This window comes from Misgurnus anguillicaudatus, chromosome 3, assembly GCF_027580225.2.
Source record: "Misgurnus anguillicaudatus chromosome 3, ASM2758022v2, whole genome shotgun sequence".
NCBI classification, from domain to species: Eukaryota; Metazoa; Chordata; class Actinopteri; order Cypriniformes; family Cobitidae; genus Misgurnus; species Misgurnus anguillicaudatus.
Window position 1 is genome coordinate 31,290,959 of NC_073339.2, and position 15,144 is coordinate 31,306,102.

Consider the following 15,144-nt stretch of genomic DNA (forward strand, 5'->3'; position numbering starts at 1 on the left):
AAAGAAAACTTCTTGCATAAAATAGATTCAATCACTTTAAATGACCTGTATCTATGTATGTATATTTTCAAAAACTTCCCAGGGTCTTGAATTTTTCCCCCAGATTCACAAACTTTCAAGGATTTCAAAAACCCGTTGGAACCCTATCAAATAAAACATTTCGCTGATCTTATAGTGTTGCATCAAAGAGATTGTACCAAAGTCATTCCGCTCTGGTGGCACAACAAATGGGAGGGGTGCGATTGCTCAGGGGTTGTTTATAATGATAGTGGACTAACAATAAATATGGCATCAGTAAAACCAAAAGACTAAAACAGTAACACGATTACGAAGCATCGCTCGGTTCAAATGCAAACAATACCAAAGTTGCAATTTTACTGACCTCTACAAGGCTTTATTTCTTTACATCTCTATATACTGAGACACCGAGATATCTCATGCCTAGTGCACAATGCAGAATTGAGAAGTTTAATGTAAAATCATGCAAGTGATGCTAAACCAGCTGCTAAGATATACAGAGATCTCAGAAGAAATGCAGGGTATAATTTGCACCTCCGCAAAACAAGCTCCACCATAACTTAAGACGGAAACAAGTAATCAAGCGCTGAATGAACAGACAAGTAACATCCTCTCTGAACCCTTAGATGTGGTGACATGATTATACAAATGTATTTGGATTTAGGGAGTAAAAGGAAAACTAAAATGCCTAAATTAGAATTAGGAAAAAGCAAGATGATGTCTTGGGCTAAACTTTTAGCATTACACGAAATCATTGTCACCCGGTAACTGCAGTTTCATGCCATAGCAGCTTCTTAAAGCCGGAGGACTGATCAGACCTGTAATTATTTGCATAACAGAGCAAACAGTATGGGGCGGAGCTTCTGGTTTCTGCAGGGGGGGCTTGAGTTGTTGTTTTAGTGCATTGGAGCTGAGAAACGTATAAATAACTGTCTAACAACTGTATGTCTTTTAATGTCTGGTTCGAATCCAGTGCTTTGTTAAGGTTTTAAACCAGGCTTAAGTTATACGTTTTCAATAGCAGCAGCAGCAGCAGCAACAGAAATTAGAATTAGGAAGTGTTAAGTGTCAATAGTACACAGTCTACAGTTAAGACCTTTCTGCTGCTTTATGAAAGAAAAAAAAATGTAAAAATGTTACCGCATCAAATTTGCACGAACTCACCTGAAAGGTTCGGAGCCATTCCTGCAGACCTGCGGGAGGCTGGATGGATGTGATACGCCGCCTCTGTTGACCCTGCCCATTGGCTGCTCGCAAGACCCCAAACGTAGTGGGCGTGCCTGGGTGTGGCAGTCCTGTAGGGCTGTTCAGTGAGAGTGAAGTGGAAAGCATTGAATTAAAAATTTCAAGGATGGGAAAGAAACACAATATAACACAAAATAGACTAAGTGGCAGTTTCCCAGAAATGGCTTATTGTAGTCCCAAATTAAAATGCATGTTTGAGCTGCCCTTAATTTAAAAACAGATTGTACTGACATATCTTAAAATATATCAGTGCTATTGTATGGTCTGAAAAAGCTTACCAGTATTGTTTTTTGTAAGGTTTGTTTTTATAAACTTCTTTAATGTCTTAATATAACTAAGGTCTAGTCCTGGATGAATCTAAACCGAGGGCCAACCTTCTGATCGCTCTGATGAAGCCAATCGACCCTTTTACTGTTTGTACACGATGATGCAACCAGTCTCCTCAGCGTCACCCACGTCCCGCCATTTTACCCATTTTCGGATATCCGTGAGTGATGCGCGGTAACACGCTGCCAAGATGGCAACCGCAAGCACCACCTACTTTACGCTTCAAAAACGATCTTCAAAAACCTATGGGTGACGTCACAGACACTACGTCCATCTTTTTTTCTACAGTCTATGGTCTCAACCCTGTCCAGGAAACCGCATCTATACGGAATAAAAATCAGAATGCAACATTTAGGGTTAAGACTCGAACTGGCGACCTTCGAGTTACAAATCTGCCCCAACAGTTAGGATTTGTAACTCGAAGGTCGCTGGTTCGAGCGTTCCGGCCGGCAGGTTGCGACTGAGGTGCCCTTAAACAAGGCACGTTTCTCCCAATTGCTGCCCACTGCTCCAGGTGTGTGTGTTCACGTCTTGCAGTGCGTTTTTTCACTACTTACTGAGATGGGTTAAATACAGAGGTCACATTTCAAGTATGGAAATATTTAATCACGTCACTTAAATTTGAAGCCCTGACTTTAGGGAAGTCTTTTTAAGGTACATACATTTTCAGCAAAATGGTTTGCTGTGCAAAGGGACTATAAAAGCAACTATACAAATCCGAGGCTTTGTTTCAGAAACAACAGCGTGAGAGTTACAGCCAAATCTGAAGGACCGAACCCGTGCCAAAATGAGCACAACAGTCCACTTAATCTGTTGTTCTGGTCCAATATCAGACAATTGTGTTTACCGCAGTCTCTTCAAGACCTCAATATATCAATCTAAATATTGCGAAAGAGCTGTAACGCTCAAATCTGAAGTTTAGAAACCACCTACCCAAAGATAATTCAATGCAAATATTGGTGTAAAGCTCTTACGAAAAATTATTTGATGCTTAATTTCAAATAGTATACAGTTCATCTAAAACTACTGTCCGTGCCTAAACATAGCGGTTACATTGAATAAAGTCAGTAAAAATAGTTGGGGAGGGACATCGAGTGACTAGAAAAAGTCTTCACGTGTCAGCAATCCTTACTGCGTTTCTCTTGGGCCCATGTTACAGATTCAGGCAATTCAGCAGTCTTACATACTACACATACTTTCCCCAGTGCAAGAGATGTACAGGTGAAGAATAAAGGTAGAGAGGGAGCACAGGCGAGCATGTGCCGAGGTCTATTTTATAATGGATTCATATTTAATGAGATTGGAGCCTAAGAGGATACAAATACTTCAATTACCCACAGCGCTATGCGGCTTCGTTGGCCGTCTGCTATGGTATGAACCATGAGAATGCTTGTAACGGGAATCCTATGTTTTTACAATGAGGCATAAATAATCAGACATTCACTGTTGAGCTGGGGTTTGCATCTACAGTAGAAGTTTATGGTGTGGACTTGTTTTTAGTTGAACAATTAGTCTAACATAAAAGCTGGATGAACATATCTTACATAATAAACCCAACCTGTTTCTGTCTTTTAATTAGTTTTGGCCAGTAAAGTATAGGGCAGTATTTAATACAGGGCAGAAGTTTTACCTTGGACATGGTTTTTTTCCTGAAGGGAAAGGTCGAACCTCGGGCCCATGGTCCAACTTTCTCTTCATCTGCAACGAGAGACAGAGACGTGATGTTAAGTTTGGGCATTTAGAGCAACAGAACTGGCAAACAGACACAAATACATAAAAATACAAAGCCAGCTTATTACTTAAAGTCAATAATGACAGCATAAATGACCTGCCAAGCAGATATTTGACAGTAATGAGAGGGTGGGCGTTTCAAGAGAATTTCCAGAACATTCCTTAACCTGTTCAAACCTACACAAACACCACAACAGACCATCACTAGACTCAAGATCTGGATCTGTGCTCATATTAAGAAGTTACTGAGAATCTGTGTGTTGGGAATTGTGCTAGTTTTATTTCAACCAGATGTAGGCCAGTGGAAGGAGGGTCACGGCCATTTTATAGTGACCGAAGGCAAGCGATGATAAAGTCGGACAGCTGATGCCAACACTCGCTATGCGATTCTTCAAAGATGTGCGCGAGAGCCGGAAAAGGGGGGAACGTGCACATCTGTGGGGGCGTGACAGACACTGAGCTTTCACAGGACACGACAACAGTCTAAATTTATATGGGCAGAAAAGGGATAAAAAGCAGGACTATCCTTCACTGTCTCTGTCGCCCCCCCTCCACCCTTATCCATGCTTAAATGGCCCTGGTTTTGCCGCATAGTTGGTGCCTGGCTACCAAGCATCTACTCTGAAAAAACAAGGGTTTAGTGTCCTCAACACAATGAGGTCCTAAACCAGATTTGAATAAAACTATTTTAGGATGGTACAGTGCTGCCAGAGAATTTGTGTAGTTGGTGAATGACGTGTGGGAGGAGTTCGTAACAGAGCGGTTATAATGAATCACTGTGTATTGTTCATGAGTAACAAGGATATGCACATAAATAACAGTAAAGAGCAAATTTTGAAGAATAAAGGCTTGTTCACACCAAAACAATAACTACAACAACTACATTAGTATAAACAACAATGGTGGATGGTGTTTACACTACAATCATTTCACAATTTAAATGCGTAAGCCTTTTAAATTCAAATGGATTCTGATTGGCCGCCTAGGTTTTATCATTTCTTAAGTTGGAAAATAAAATCCTCTGAAAGTGATCCCATCAATACAGTTTCTCGCTCTCTTTATATTCGTGGTGTGCAATTCTCTTAAATGTTGAACGATTTTTAAGACCTTATCTTTATAGCTAACCTATTTGGTGTGAAAAGGCATTTAACCATAAACAGACGCAGTAACTCTGGTAAACAACTTTGCAAGATTTTTGTGCCTTTAAAATGTTGGACTTCAGTTGGTCTCTACGTATTCACATTTGGTACAATCGATCCAAAAAAGTCACATGATAAATACATTGGAGCGAGGTTGATTTTCGTATTGCTTCCCCAAACTGAAGGGGGTGTGTGTGATAATGAAGCTCTGTCTGGGTTTCTAAAGGGCCCCTCGCTGAGAGATTCACAGCATAAATGAGGGCCGAAGAAAAACACATCAAGCGCTGAAGAAACGTCCGTGAAATGTCTCACGCCTGAGCTGCGAGCGTTTCCTATGCCTACTTAAAGAGTATGTGTGGGAGAAGCCAGCCTCAATGAGGGGCGTTCACAGGACCGTTTAATATTAAATATTTCCTCTCTTTCAAATCCTAGACCAATAGGTCAAATGTAAAATAGTGTCGACACGCTATTCAATTAAAAATGCGTATTTGTTAGTCCTTTTCCAAACACTGTCCTGGCTCCGTTCTACTGAAGTATGTTTGTTTAATATGATGGCTTGGCTAAGATACGTTTGGACCCACCCGCAGCCGATTTCTCAAGCTAGTGATCTCACAGCAAAAGTAGTCAAAACAATAGGAAAAGCAGGGTGTGTATATGTGAGCGAATGAAGATGATCGGATAATAAAAGATAACATGGCACTTTGAAGATGACTGTATGACCTATGACGTGTACGCTTGTAACTGCTTAGAAGCATGTTTTAATGAACCCTTAAATGGTTATGCTATGAGAATAGGTAACGTACAACAAGTAAGGAATGTTTGTTAATCACTATTAATACCTAAACCTGTTGAGCCTCATTGGTTACAAACCAAAGAGCACTTGCACATACCCAACACAAAGGAGAACGAGGTAGAGAGTAAGAAACAACGTGTCAGCATTTGGTTTTCTGAAGCTGAACTACAGGGCATGGTCACAGATTTGATTCCAAAAATCTAGAAATTTATAGTTGCATGGCAAGACACTTTGGTTGAAGGTGTCTGTCAAATGCGAATATGCGAAAAATGTAAATGTACTGTAATTTGCTTAGTTTTTACATGCATTTTACTGTACATTTGAACAAATGAATTGGGCTGCTGCTTCTCGCTCGGGTTAACAGTGAAAGACATCTGATTTTAGATGAGTCACTGTGTAATCATTTCTCCATGTCTCACACCACAGAGCAAAAAAGCCTTGGTCTGTGGTTAACAGGAATGCATGTATTCAGGGAAAATGGCATGATCTATGCATACAACCTGCTTTAATGAAGAATCTACTTGTGATTTATTTTGAATGAATAACATCACTTTTCATTTTAGGAACTAGATGGACCATGACTGTGTATTTAGCTGAGGTGCTGGTATTTTATAAACACAAAAACTGGACTTGTGGTTAAAAAAAACGATGGACACGAAAACACAAAGAAAATAATATGACATCACAGGCTTGAGCATCTTTAAGAGGTCAACATCTTACTAGAATGTCAACAAAATATCAATATAATGAAGGTTGAGGTCCAGAACAAACGCAAACGTTATTTAATCAGTTTTAACACCTATTTAATGACCTATAGTCCATTAGCAAGAGCATCAGGGCTGTTTAGGCATAGACAAACTAGGCGGTCGCCTAGGGCAGTGTTTCCCAATCCTGGTCCTCGAGGCCCCCCTGCCAGAAAGTGTTTGATGTCTCCTTATTTAAAACACCTGATTCAACTTATCAGCCTCCTTCAAAAATGGTAAACCTGATTCAACTCATCAGCTTGTTAGGGAGACATGTGTTTTAAATAAGGAGACATCTAAAACTTTCTGGCAGGGGGGCCTCGAGGACCAGGATTGGGAAACACTGGCCTAGGGCACCAAGAAGAGCACATGTACATTTTGACTGGGGCTTCAATGACAACTTCACTGGAGTGAAGAGTGAATGAGCACTACAATAAAATAAAAGATAAACTCTTTGCATGTTTAACAGAATGGACAGCAAAATATTTCACAAGCATTATACAAAAGGTGGTATGTATGACCATAAGTATTAGTTTTTTTAAGACCAAAACCTGCTTTCCTCTGCTTTTAAAACATATTTTTCATGATAATTGATATGTAATAATTATAGAGCAATGTACTTAAGAAAATTAAGCATTATTAAACTACAGTAAACAATAACAGTTTAATTTGTAGTAATTGTAGTGGTATGTTCTCAACATAATTACAATGGCTTTCTGGTAATACAAATAGTAATTAATCTGCTAAAATTATGGTTACTACAAATTAGAGTCCGACCGTTAAAGGATTTTGAAGGCCGATACCGATACAAATGTTTGTTGGTTTTAAAATCCGATATTCCGATATATCGGCCGATATATATATATTTTTTTATTTACAGAGTGCCCTCTGGTGGACAAACTATACAACGGCAACACTCATGACATTGTTGAAGGCTGTTTCGTTCATTAAAAAAAAGAGAGACTCATTTATTGGCCATTATGAATGCCGATACCGATAGTTTAGAAAATGCCTAATATCAGCCGATAATATCGGCCTGCCAATATATCGGTTGGGCTCTACTACAAATCTAAAGCCATGGTAAATTTTCCTTATGATGACTGTTGTAAAATGTGGCTAACAAAGGATATAATATTAGAGAGTTATGTATTGCTATGCTGAATATATATTACCTCAATTGTGATGTTTACATTAGAACTGTAAATACGTTATGCACAAGAGCAGCAAAAGATGACATTGTGTTCTTAAAAGCAGGTTAAAGATAAAAATCCATTTAGTAAAGCAATATTTGAGTGTATCCTTCAAATCTATTTCTAAACGTGATTTGGCATCGAGTCAAAAATATTTGCCAACCCCTGGTCCATCGGGCAGCACAACCCGGGTACAGCCACCATAAAATGTGACTGCTGCCCCCACAGTTCCTCTAGCACCATTAGACTGGGCTGGAGTAATGTCAATCTGATGCCTATATGCCATTGGATAGCTATCAGTTACTGCCTGATCATTTATTACATGTAAAGTCTGCATTTTCAATGCTCAATGTCACCATTAGATCAAAGGGTTCAAAGGTCAATAAAAAAAAAACGATTCAGTAAAAAGCACAATTTTTTATTAAATGCTGATGAATTTAATGCATTTAAGATTTGATCACATGATTTTTACATGATTTCTGGTTTTTGTATGTATTATTGTATGATCTTAGCCTAGGGTGACAAAATGGCTAGAAACGGCCCTGAGCATCATCCTAAAGGGTTTCATTTACTAAAAGGACAATTAACAACATCACCGGGAGCATCCTTCAACGTCAGTGCAGCTTACGCACCGTTGTGACGCGCTCTTCATGTTAAACACCGGTGCACTCACGTCACCCAGATTTCAAATAAGAATATAACCTCTGGGACAGATGAGGTTTAGTTTCCTCCGTCTAAAGCAATGACACAGTGACTCAATCACAGTAGGGTGGTCCGATGCCGCCAGCCGGTGGAGGATACACACCCTTCAACAGGCAGCGCAGAATAAACCAAAGCCTGACACGAGTCTAACACACACATTCACGAGTCTTATTTCACATATCACAACACTAAACCATTTAACAGAAAGAAGAGGATATTTGCAACTGTAGGTTCTAGCTTAATATGGCAAGCGAGCAGTCAAAGTCAAGATCCCGCTCCATAGCAGCCTACACGACTGCATAGCACAAATTAATATTACCAACAGGTTTACTCCGAATACTGCAGGGTGAGAATGATACTGTAATATCATACTCATTTGAACGGTTGAACAGTTACAGTACAGCCTTAAGCAGTTAGAAGTATATATTAATCATCATATATCATAGTTAAACAAGCATAGTATGCGGTCGTAATAATACTGTAGGAGATGGTTAGATGTGAAGATGTTAATGTGATGAGAGTCTATAGGGAGCACAGGTGCAGTATGTGTGTTAGGATGGATGGACAGATGGTGGAGAAATAATTATGGAGTCCCCGTTTTTCAAACCCTCCTTATAATCAAGAAACCTATCTCTAGAAAAAAACAGACTTAAAAAAAAAGAAGAGGTGTGTATGAATATCACATAAGGTGATTATGTCAGCTGGAGATTTTTCCGCAGTGGCCGTAATAACAGTCGCGCATTTCACCGAACGATGGGAACGCGCCCTTAACGGCGACCTACCGCTGCAAAACGCGACGCGATAGATTGCTACGCGACCATTATAATAAACCAAGCTGTGTATAGGTTACGCGCGCGCGTATCGCGTTTGAATGCCACACGTCGCGCACTCCCAGTGCAAGCTAGCATCTTTGATTTATCACGCGAGCGCTATAGTTTGTTGCGTCGCTCACCGCCCGGCTCAGCTCCGCTCAGCACAGCTAGAAATCCCCCGGCGAGAGGCGGATGAAATATAAAAGCCGCAATGCATCCAATGAGAACGATGGCGCGTACTTACTTTATAGAAGATCATCTTTAAAGTGCCGTAGAAACCCATGATGATGAGATGATAATAATCCGGTTTCACTGAAAGTCGATGGAGAATTGATTTAAATAAATCTGCTCGATACGGGCTCTGTTAATCCCGGTTCCGACAGGGACATAGTCATCCACGGACGGATGCATATGGAGCTAAAGCCGGAGAGAGGAATCCAGCGATCTGCTTCGTCTGCCTCCTCAGAGCGGACTGACTGAGCCAACAGAGTCGAGATGGGAGGGGAGAGCGTGAGAGTGTGTGCGCGTGAGAGAGAGAGAGAGAGAGAGCGCGCGAGCGAGAAACCTTCCCCTCTCCTTTGCTTGACATCCTACACATAATACAGGACATTTGGATTCACTTTTATAGTTTTTTATTAGTTCTAGGGTATTTGGAGTGTTATGTGTATACTGTTGTATTACTATAGATTAGGCTATATTATTACACGGCTCACTAGAATACTTGATTATGATTGGTCAGTCGCAAAATCTTAATATTATACCTGATAACAAACGCTGATAACACATCGCTCATCCGGGTACTGCATGTCTTCTTGACCGGTACTACATTCGTGTTTAATGTATCACTCCTCTGTCTGTATTCAGATGACAGGTCTAAAATTGTTACAAATGAGCTCATACAATAAATTAAAATTTGCTTCCAATTATTTACTTCTTGCAAGCAGCCACGTAATAAGCAGTATAGTGTACTGTATGGATTAACATTTTCTCTTACTTTATTACATTATATTACTTAACATGATTACATTTTAAGAAAAAAATCCTAAGGTCTATTTTTGGAAACTATCTAGAAAATAAAACATAAATCACGGAGAGAAATGAATTGCTGGCTCTCAGGAGAATACGCAGGCTAAACAGATGGATCAGATTACAGATTTTCTGCTGATGAGGAAGTGAACAGTGCAGCCCGGTTAACATGGTAATGAGTGTGCATGTAATCAGAGGAAGAAAGTGGAAGAACCAGAGATTACATTCAACCGAAACTGGGTGGTGCATGCCTTCCACTTGTTGCATTTTGTGAGCCCGCCCCCTCAGCCGCTGAAGACGACTGCCTGCACCTCCTCGCGTTATTTCCTCCAGACTGAGCAGGTGGCATTTGGCACTCGGGGTGGTTTTGTGTGTGAACTGCATGATTAAAGATCGATCGAGCAAAACGAGAATAATAAACTTAAACTTTAGAATTGAAATGAGTTTCACATAATTACTGAATATAATACAGAATTACAGATATATGTAATTTGTGTGCAGTTTTTGTGTGATTGTGTAAAAGCCGAAACCAGAACAAACTCAGGAGAACAACAAATTTATGTAAAAAAATAGGCTAGTAAAGAAAATGTATTGCTTTCTTGGATGACAAGATGCTTTCTACAAAATCAAACAACTGGCTGTGCTGCATTGATGTTTATTCATGATGAGTAACATTTATTGAGTATTTCGAACAAACCAGACAAAGGATAAACAAGGCCAATTAGGAAAGTAGATTGTCGGTACTGTTGCTTTCTTCCTGTGACTCATTGAACATGCTGAGACATGTCTTGCATGCACCACAGTGGCGTTCATACTAAACCACCCTGACTTTCCTTTTTAGGACATGAAGTGTTATAAAAATGCATTGTGTTCCTTAGCTTTATAATTACTGTCAAATGACAGTGAAGTTAAGACTTAACTTTCAATTTCACCATTGTGTTCACATGGATTGTTCTTATAAACCAATTCTAACAACTCATTTTCTTAAACAATGCAGTGTCAGTAAGTCTACTAACCTCAAACGCATTAGATGACAGGTGTATCTGTTGCATAAACAAACAAACAGAAGTCACTGAAGCTAAAACAGTTTTTCATCACAGCTTTTGTTCATAGGTAACAGACCATGTGATCCATCCTACATCAGCACTGGGGCACAGAAGAGTTAAAGCTGAACCCATCCAAAGTTGCAATGCTTAACCCTAACAATTCGAGTACAACCATTTTATTACAACAAATCCACAAAACTGTTTCAGATCAAATCGGCAAGTGTGATGGAACCAAACTAAAATCTCACACCACTGGTTGGTGTTACCAATGCTCATTAAACCTAATGAAGACAAATGAAATGTGGAAATGTGTCAAGTAAGCGTTAGCAAATGTGATCTCTCCGGTTTGCTTGACATTTATTAGAAAGTAAACAGACAAAGGATTCATCAATTAGCACATTCTATCGACTACAAAGGGCTGGGTGCACCAAATAACACCTTGACGAACTGAATTCAGCCTACAAAAATCACACTATCCATTATTTCCCTTCGTTTTGATCTGGACCTCTAAATCGGAGTGACGCTTTTTGAAATCCATTTAGAGTCTTCCACCATTTGTTCATTTTGACAATTAAAGTGTAGGCAAATAAAAATGTAAAATTCATACTTTTAAATTTTAAGCATAAAATTAAAGTATTCAAACTACAGTATTGTGTTCAAGCAGGGATGACGTATATTTGAAGGCCTACCCCGGAAGTTAGCGTGACGTTGGTTCCCTTGCTAAAAAGCCTATAAATTTTTATACATAAACTTGGATTATTGCAAGAAATAAGATCAGCATTTAACAAATATTTATGAGACGTTTTGTCCAACAAATTAATATTTACAGATGAAAAACTTTAATGAATTTTAAAGCCAAAATGTGTTTACTAGAAAAAATAATAAAAAAATTGTTAAATTGCGTTCATCAGTGGAGATTATCTTGTTTGACAAAACGTGTACCGTATTCTCCGGACTATAAGTCGTTCCTGTGTATATTAAGTCCCGTCAATCGAAAATGGTCATGAAGACGAAAAAACATATGTAAGTCGCAGTGGACTAAACGTCGCATTTAAAATACAAGTCGAAGAACAGACATTTAATCTGGAAAGGCAAGTTATTCAACTAAACAATAGCATAGAACAGCAGGCTAAATAGATGTCTGTACGTTAACGTAACATTATCAGTTATTTACACGATACATAATAGCATACTGAACAAACCTGGAAGGCTAAATAGGCTAAATGAACAGAACAGACCAATAAGCATCAAGTTCGCAGGCTAGTCATTCCACATCACTGAATCATTCAATTACATAAATACAGGAGCAGCATATAAAAGCCTATACATTTTTCCCATAAACTTGGATTATTGCAAGAAATAAGATCAGCGTTTAACAAACGTTTATGAGACGTTTTGTCCAACAAATTAATATTTACAGATGAACACAACTTTAATGAATTTTAAAGCCAAAATGTGTTTACTAGAAATAATAAAAAAAAAAATTGTTAAGTTGCGTTCATCAGTGTAGATTATCTTGTTTGACAAAACGTGTACCGTATTCTCCGGACTATAAGTCGTTCCTGTGTATATTAAGTCGCGTCAATCGAAAATGGTCATGAAGACGAAAAAACATATGTAAGTCGCAGTGGACTATACGTCGCATTTATTTAGAAAATGATTTCACAAAATACAAGTCAAAGAACAGACATTTAATCCGGAAAGGCAAGTTATTCAACTAAACAATAGCATAGAACAGCAGGCTGAAGAGATGTCTGTACGTTAACGTAACATTATCAGTTATTTACACGATACATAATAGCATACTGAACAAACCTGGAAGGCTAAATAGGCTAAATGAACAGAACAGACCAATAAGCATCAAGTTCGCAGGCTAGTCATTCCACATGAATCATTCAATTACATAAATACAGGAGCAGCATACACCGGACCCTCACGGCTGTAGACGGTAATGTTGTCTCTTGGTTCATATATGACAAAATTAATTTATACTTACTTACAAGTTGCACCTGACTATAAGTCGCAGGACCAGCCAAACTATGAAAAAAGTCTTATAGTCTGGAAAACACGGTAAGTATCATAAAATTTTGTTAAACACAGAGCTTATTTTTAGCTTGGGAACCAGTGTCCTGCAAATTTCCGAGGTTGGCCTACAAAAATACGTCATCCCTGTGGCACTCGATTGCTTTAATATTGTGCGGGGGGAATATTATTGCTGTAAAGAAAAGGTAAGCACTTTAAACCAATCTTTTTGGGGTAAAAAATAAGCATTTCATTCTGCAAGGAGAGGACCACACTTTTTTGTGACCCAGCATTCGCAATGAAATTGCCCTGTCAAAAGTTTCCAGGCAATTTGTTGATGAATTGCCAGCAAAAACCCTTCATCGTACACAGGTTGCAGTGAATCTGGGTCCTACAGCCAATGAAACTGGAGAGCAAGCAGCTACAAGGGGCTGTAATGACTATAACCTTGGCGACAAGCTCTGTAAAAATGACCGTTATGTATATAAAAGTTTGTGGAAAATTGTGGTGCAAACTTAAGAAAGGTCTTTGTGAATCCGTTTTATAATCCTTATGCTTTAATAAAACTAAAAATCAAGCTGCACACAAGTGTGGTAATGAGGGCATCGTCCCAGACCATCTTACCACCAACTCTCTGCTGTTAGAACATCACCATGGCAGCCCCTAAACAAACTGGAGCTTGGGGTGAAGGGACTAGAAGTATCAGTGAATTAAACGCTTTCTTTCGCTGCTGCACACAAAAACCCTCCTAAACTTTACACAGCGGATAGGAATGCGTGGCATGCGAGACGGTCCTGCCCGCTTCTTTTGAGCACCTCTTGTTCACAGCGGAGAATTAACCGACTCTGGTGAGAGGATATCCATGTCATGCAAAAACAGGTGCTTTTCTGAGAACACTTGGAGATGCTATTTTGTTATCTCTCCATATTATAGATGACAGAGATAGGCTGTAGCAAATACATGTTAAATGACCTGCAACGGTGCATTATTTTGAAAGCTGAGCAGGAAATCAAGTTTTAAGAAAAGGACATCAATTCCTTAAAAGATTAAGCTAATCACAAAATTGTATTTCATGCAAATTAACAATAGGTAAATACACAACATGGTGGGTTGAAATTGCGGGAACAAATCACTTAAGTGTCAACAAAGCATTTGTAAACCTCATTTAGACATTGTGTGTTTGCCCTTTCACCAAAGAGCACCGCACACACATCGTCGTCCTCTTGAATGGGCAACCGGTGCGAAGCGAGCAAGCCCACATTCCGATCAGCCAGATGACATCTAGGTTAATGAATTCGCCTGTGGATCGCCACGTCCCACCAAGCACAATGATGCCATCTGCTCCCGACCCGAGCATTTAGCCTCCAACTTGAATAAGGCCCTGATCCATCACATCAGACTGGGTCAGAGCGACTGATGTACGGCTACGTAAATGATGAGATGGATTGATACACGAGACGTTAAAGGGGTCACTTGTCTAATTTATGAGTTGGATAAACAATAACAACCCGAGTAAATTAAACCAGATGTGAGCAAAGTGCACAACGGCAGAAGGAAATTACTTGTGTGAAAAATCAATTAACCCATGCAACGGATATTATTGTATGTATATAATTTCTAACAATTTGATTCTATTTAGTGTGTTTTATGCAAAATGTACCATGACCTAAAGCATACATGCTCACTGACCCTTGCACACTGATATGATCCTGAAATGTCATAAATCCTCAAACATATCAACTCTACGTGTATCATGTTTATCATGCAGTGAAATCTAAATAGGAATTTAGCCCGCCGGTAACAGAGAAGGGAAGGGCACTTTTATTACATGCCTGTAAGGTATTTTCTACTAAACTCCAGAGAGATCTTCCAAATCTCTTTTTAACAGCAAGACTGTAAGGTAGGGATGCTCCAATCGATCGGCCGCCGATCGGTATCGGCCGATAATGGCATTAAATGACTCGATCGGTGCTTGCTAAATCTGCCGATCTCATAAACCGATCTTTCTGTTTACTTTTGTCATCAAAAGGATCCTGAATGCGGTTGCAATTAAAGACATTTTTTACGTAGCGCGGGCATTTTTACAACCTGTTGCTCATGTGCAGCGTGCAGATTTGTATGTCTCTCTTTGCGTTTACAGAGATTTGCGTATGAGGACGCGCTCCGGTAAACAGCGCGTGGCGTCTTCACATCCCCATCAAACAGCGTATACAACACATATCTATCACGGACAATTGCATCCTCATGCCAAAAGTTTCTTATTTGCATGCGTCTTAAAGTTTTGAGCGTTTAAACTTTTATTTTCCTCACAGCTGCAAGTCTGCGTTCAGCCGCCGCCCACACACACAGC

General features: G+C 39.4%; 1 protein-coding gene across 4 annotated transcripts in view; it reads right to left on the bottom strand.

The window, feature by feature from the left end:
• Positions 1-15,144, bottom strand: part of fbxw7 (F-box and WD repeat domain containing 7) — a 187,249-nt gene that overhangs the window by 21,776 nt on the left and 150,329 nt on the right. For 3 of the 4 annotated variants that reach the window (XM_055205462.2, XM_055205463.2, XM_055205464.2), the window contains 2 exons: positions 3,221-3,288; positions 1,183-1,321 (listed from right to left, as the gene is read on the bottom strand). In XM_055205462.2, coding sequence (XP_055061437.2) covers positions 1,183-1,321; positions 3,221-3,288 — 207 coding nt within the window. Of the gene's footprint in view, positions 1-1,182; positions 1,322-3,220; positions 3,289-8,944; positions 9,177-15,144 lie in introns of those variants that run through there. The other variant, XM_055205465.2, reaches the window with a different exon arrangement.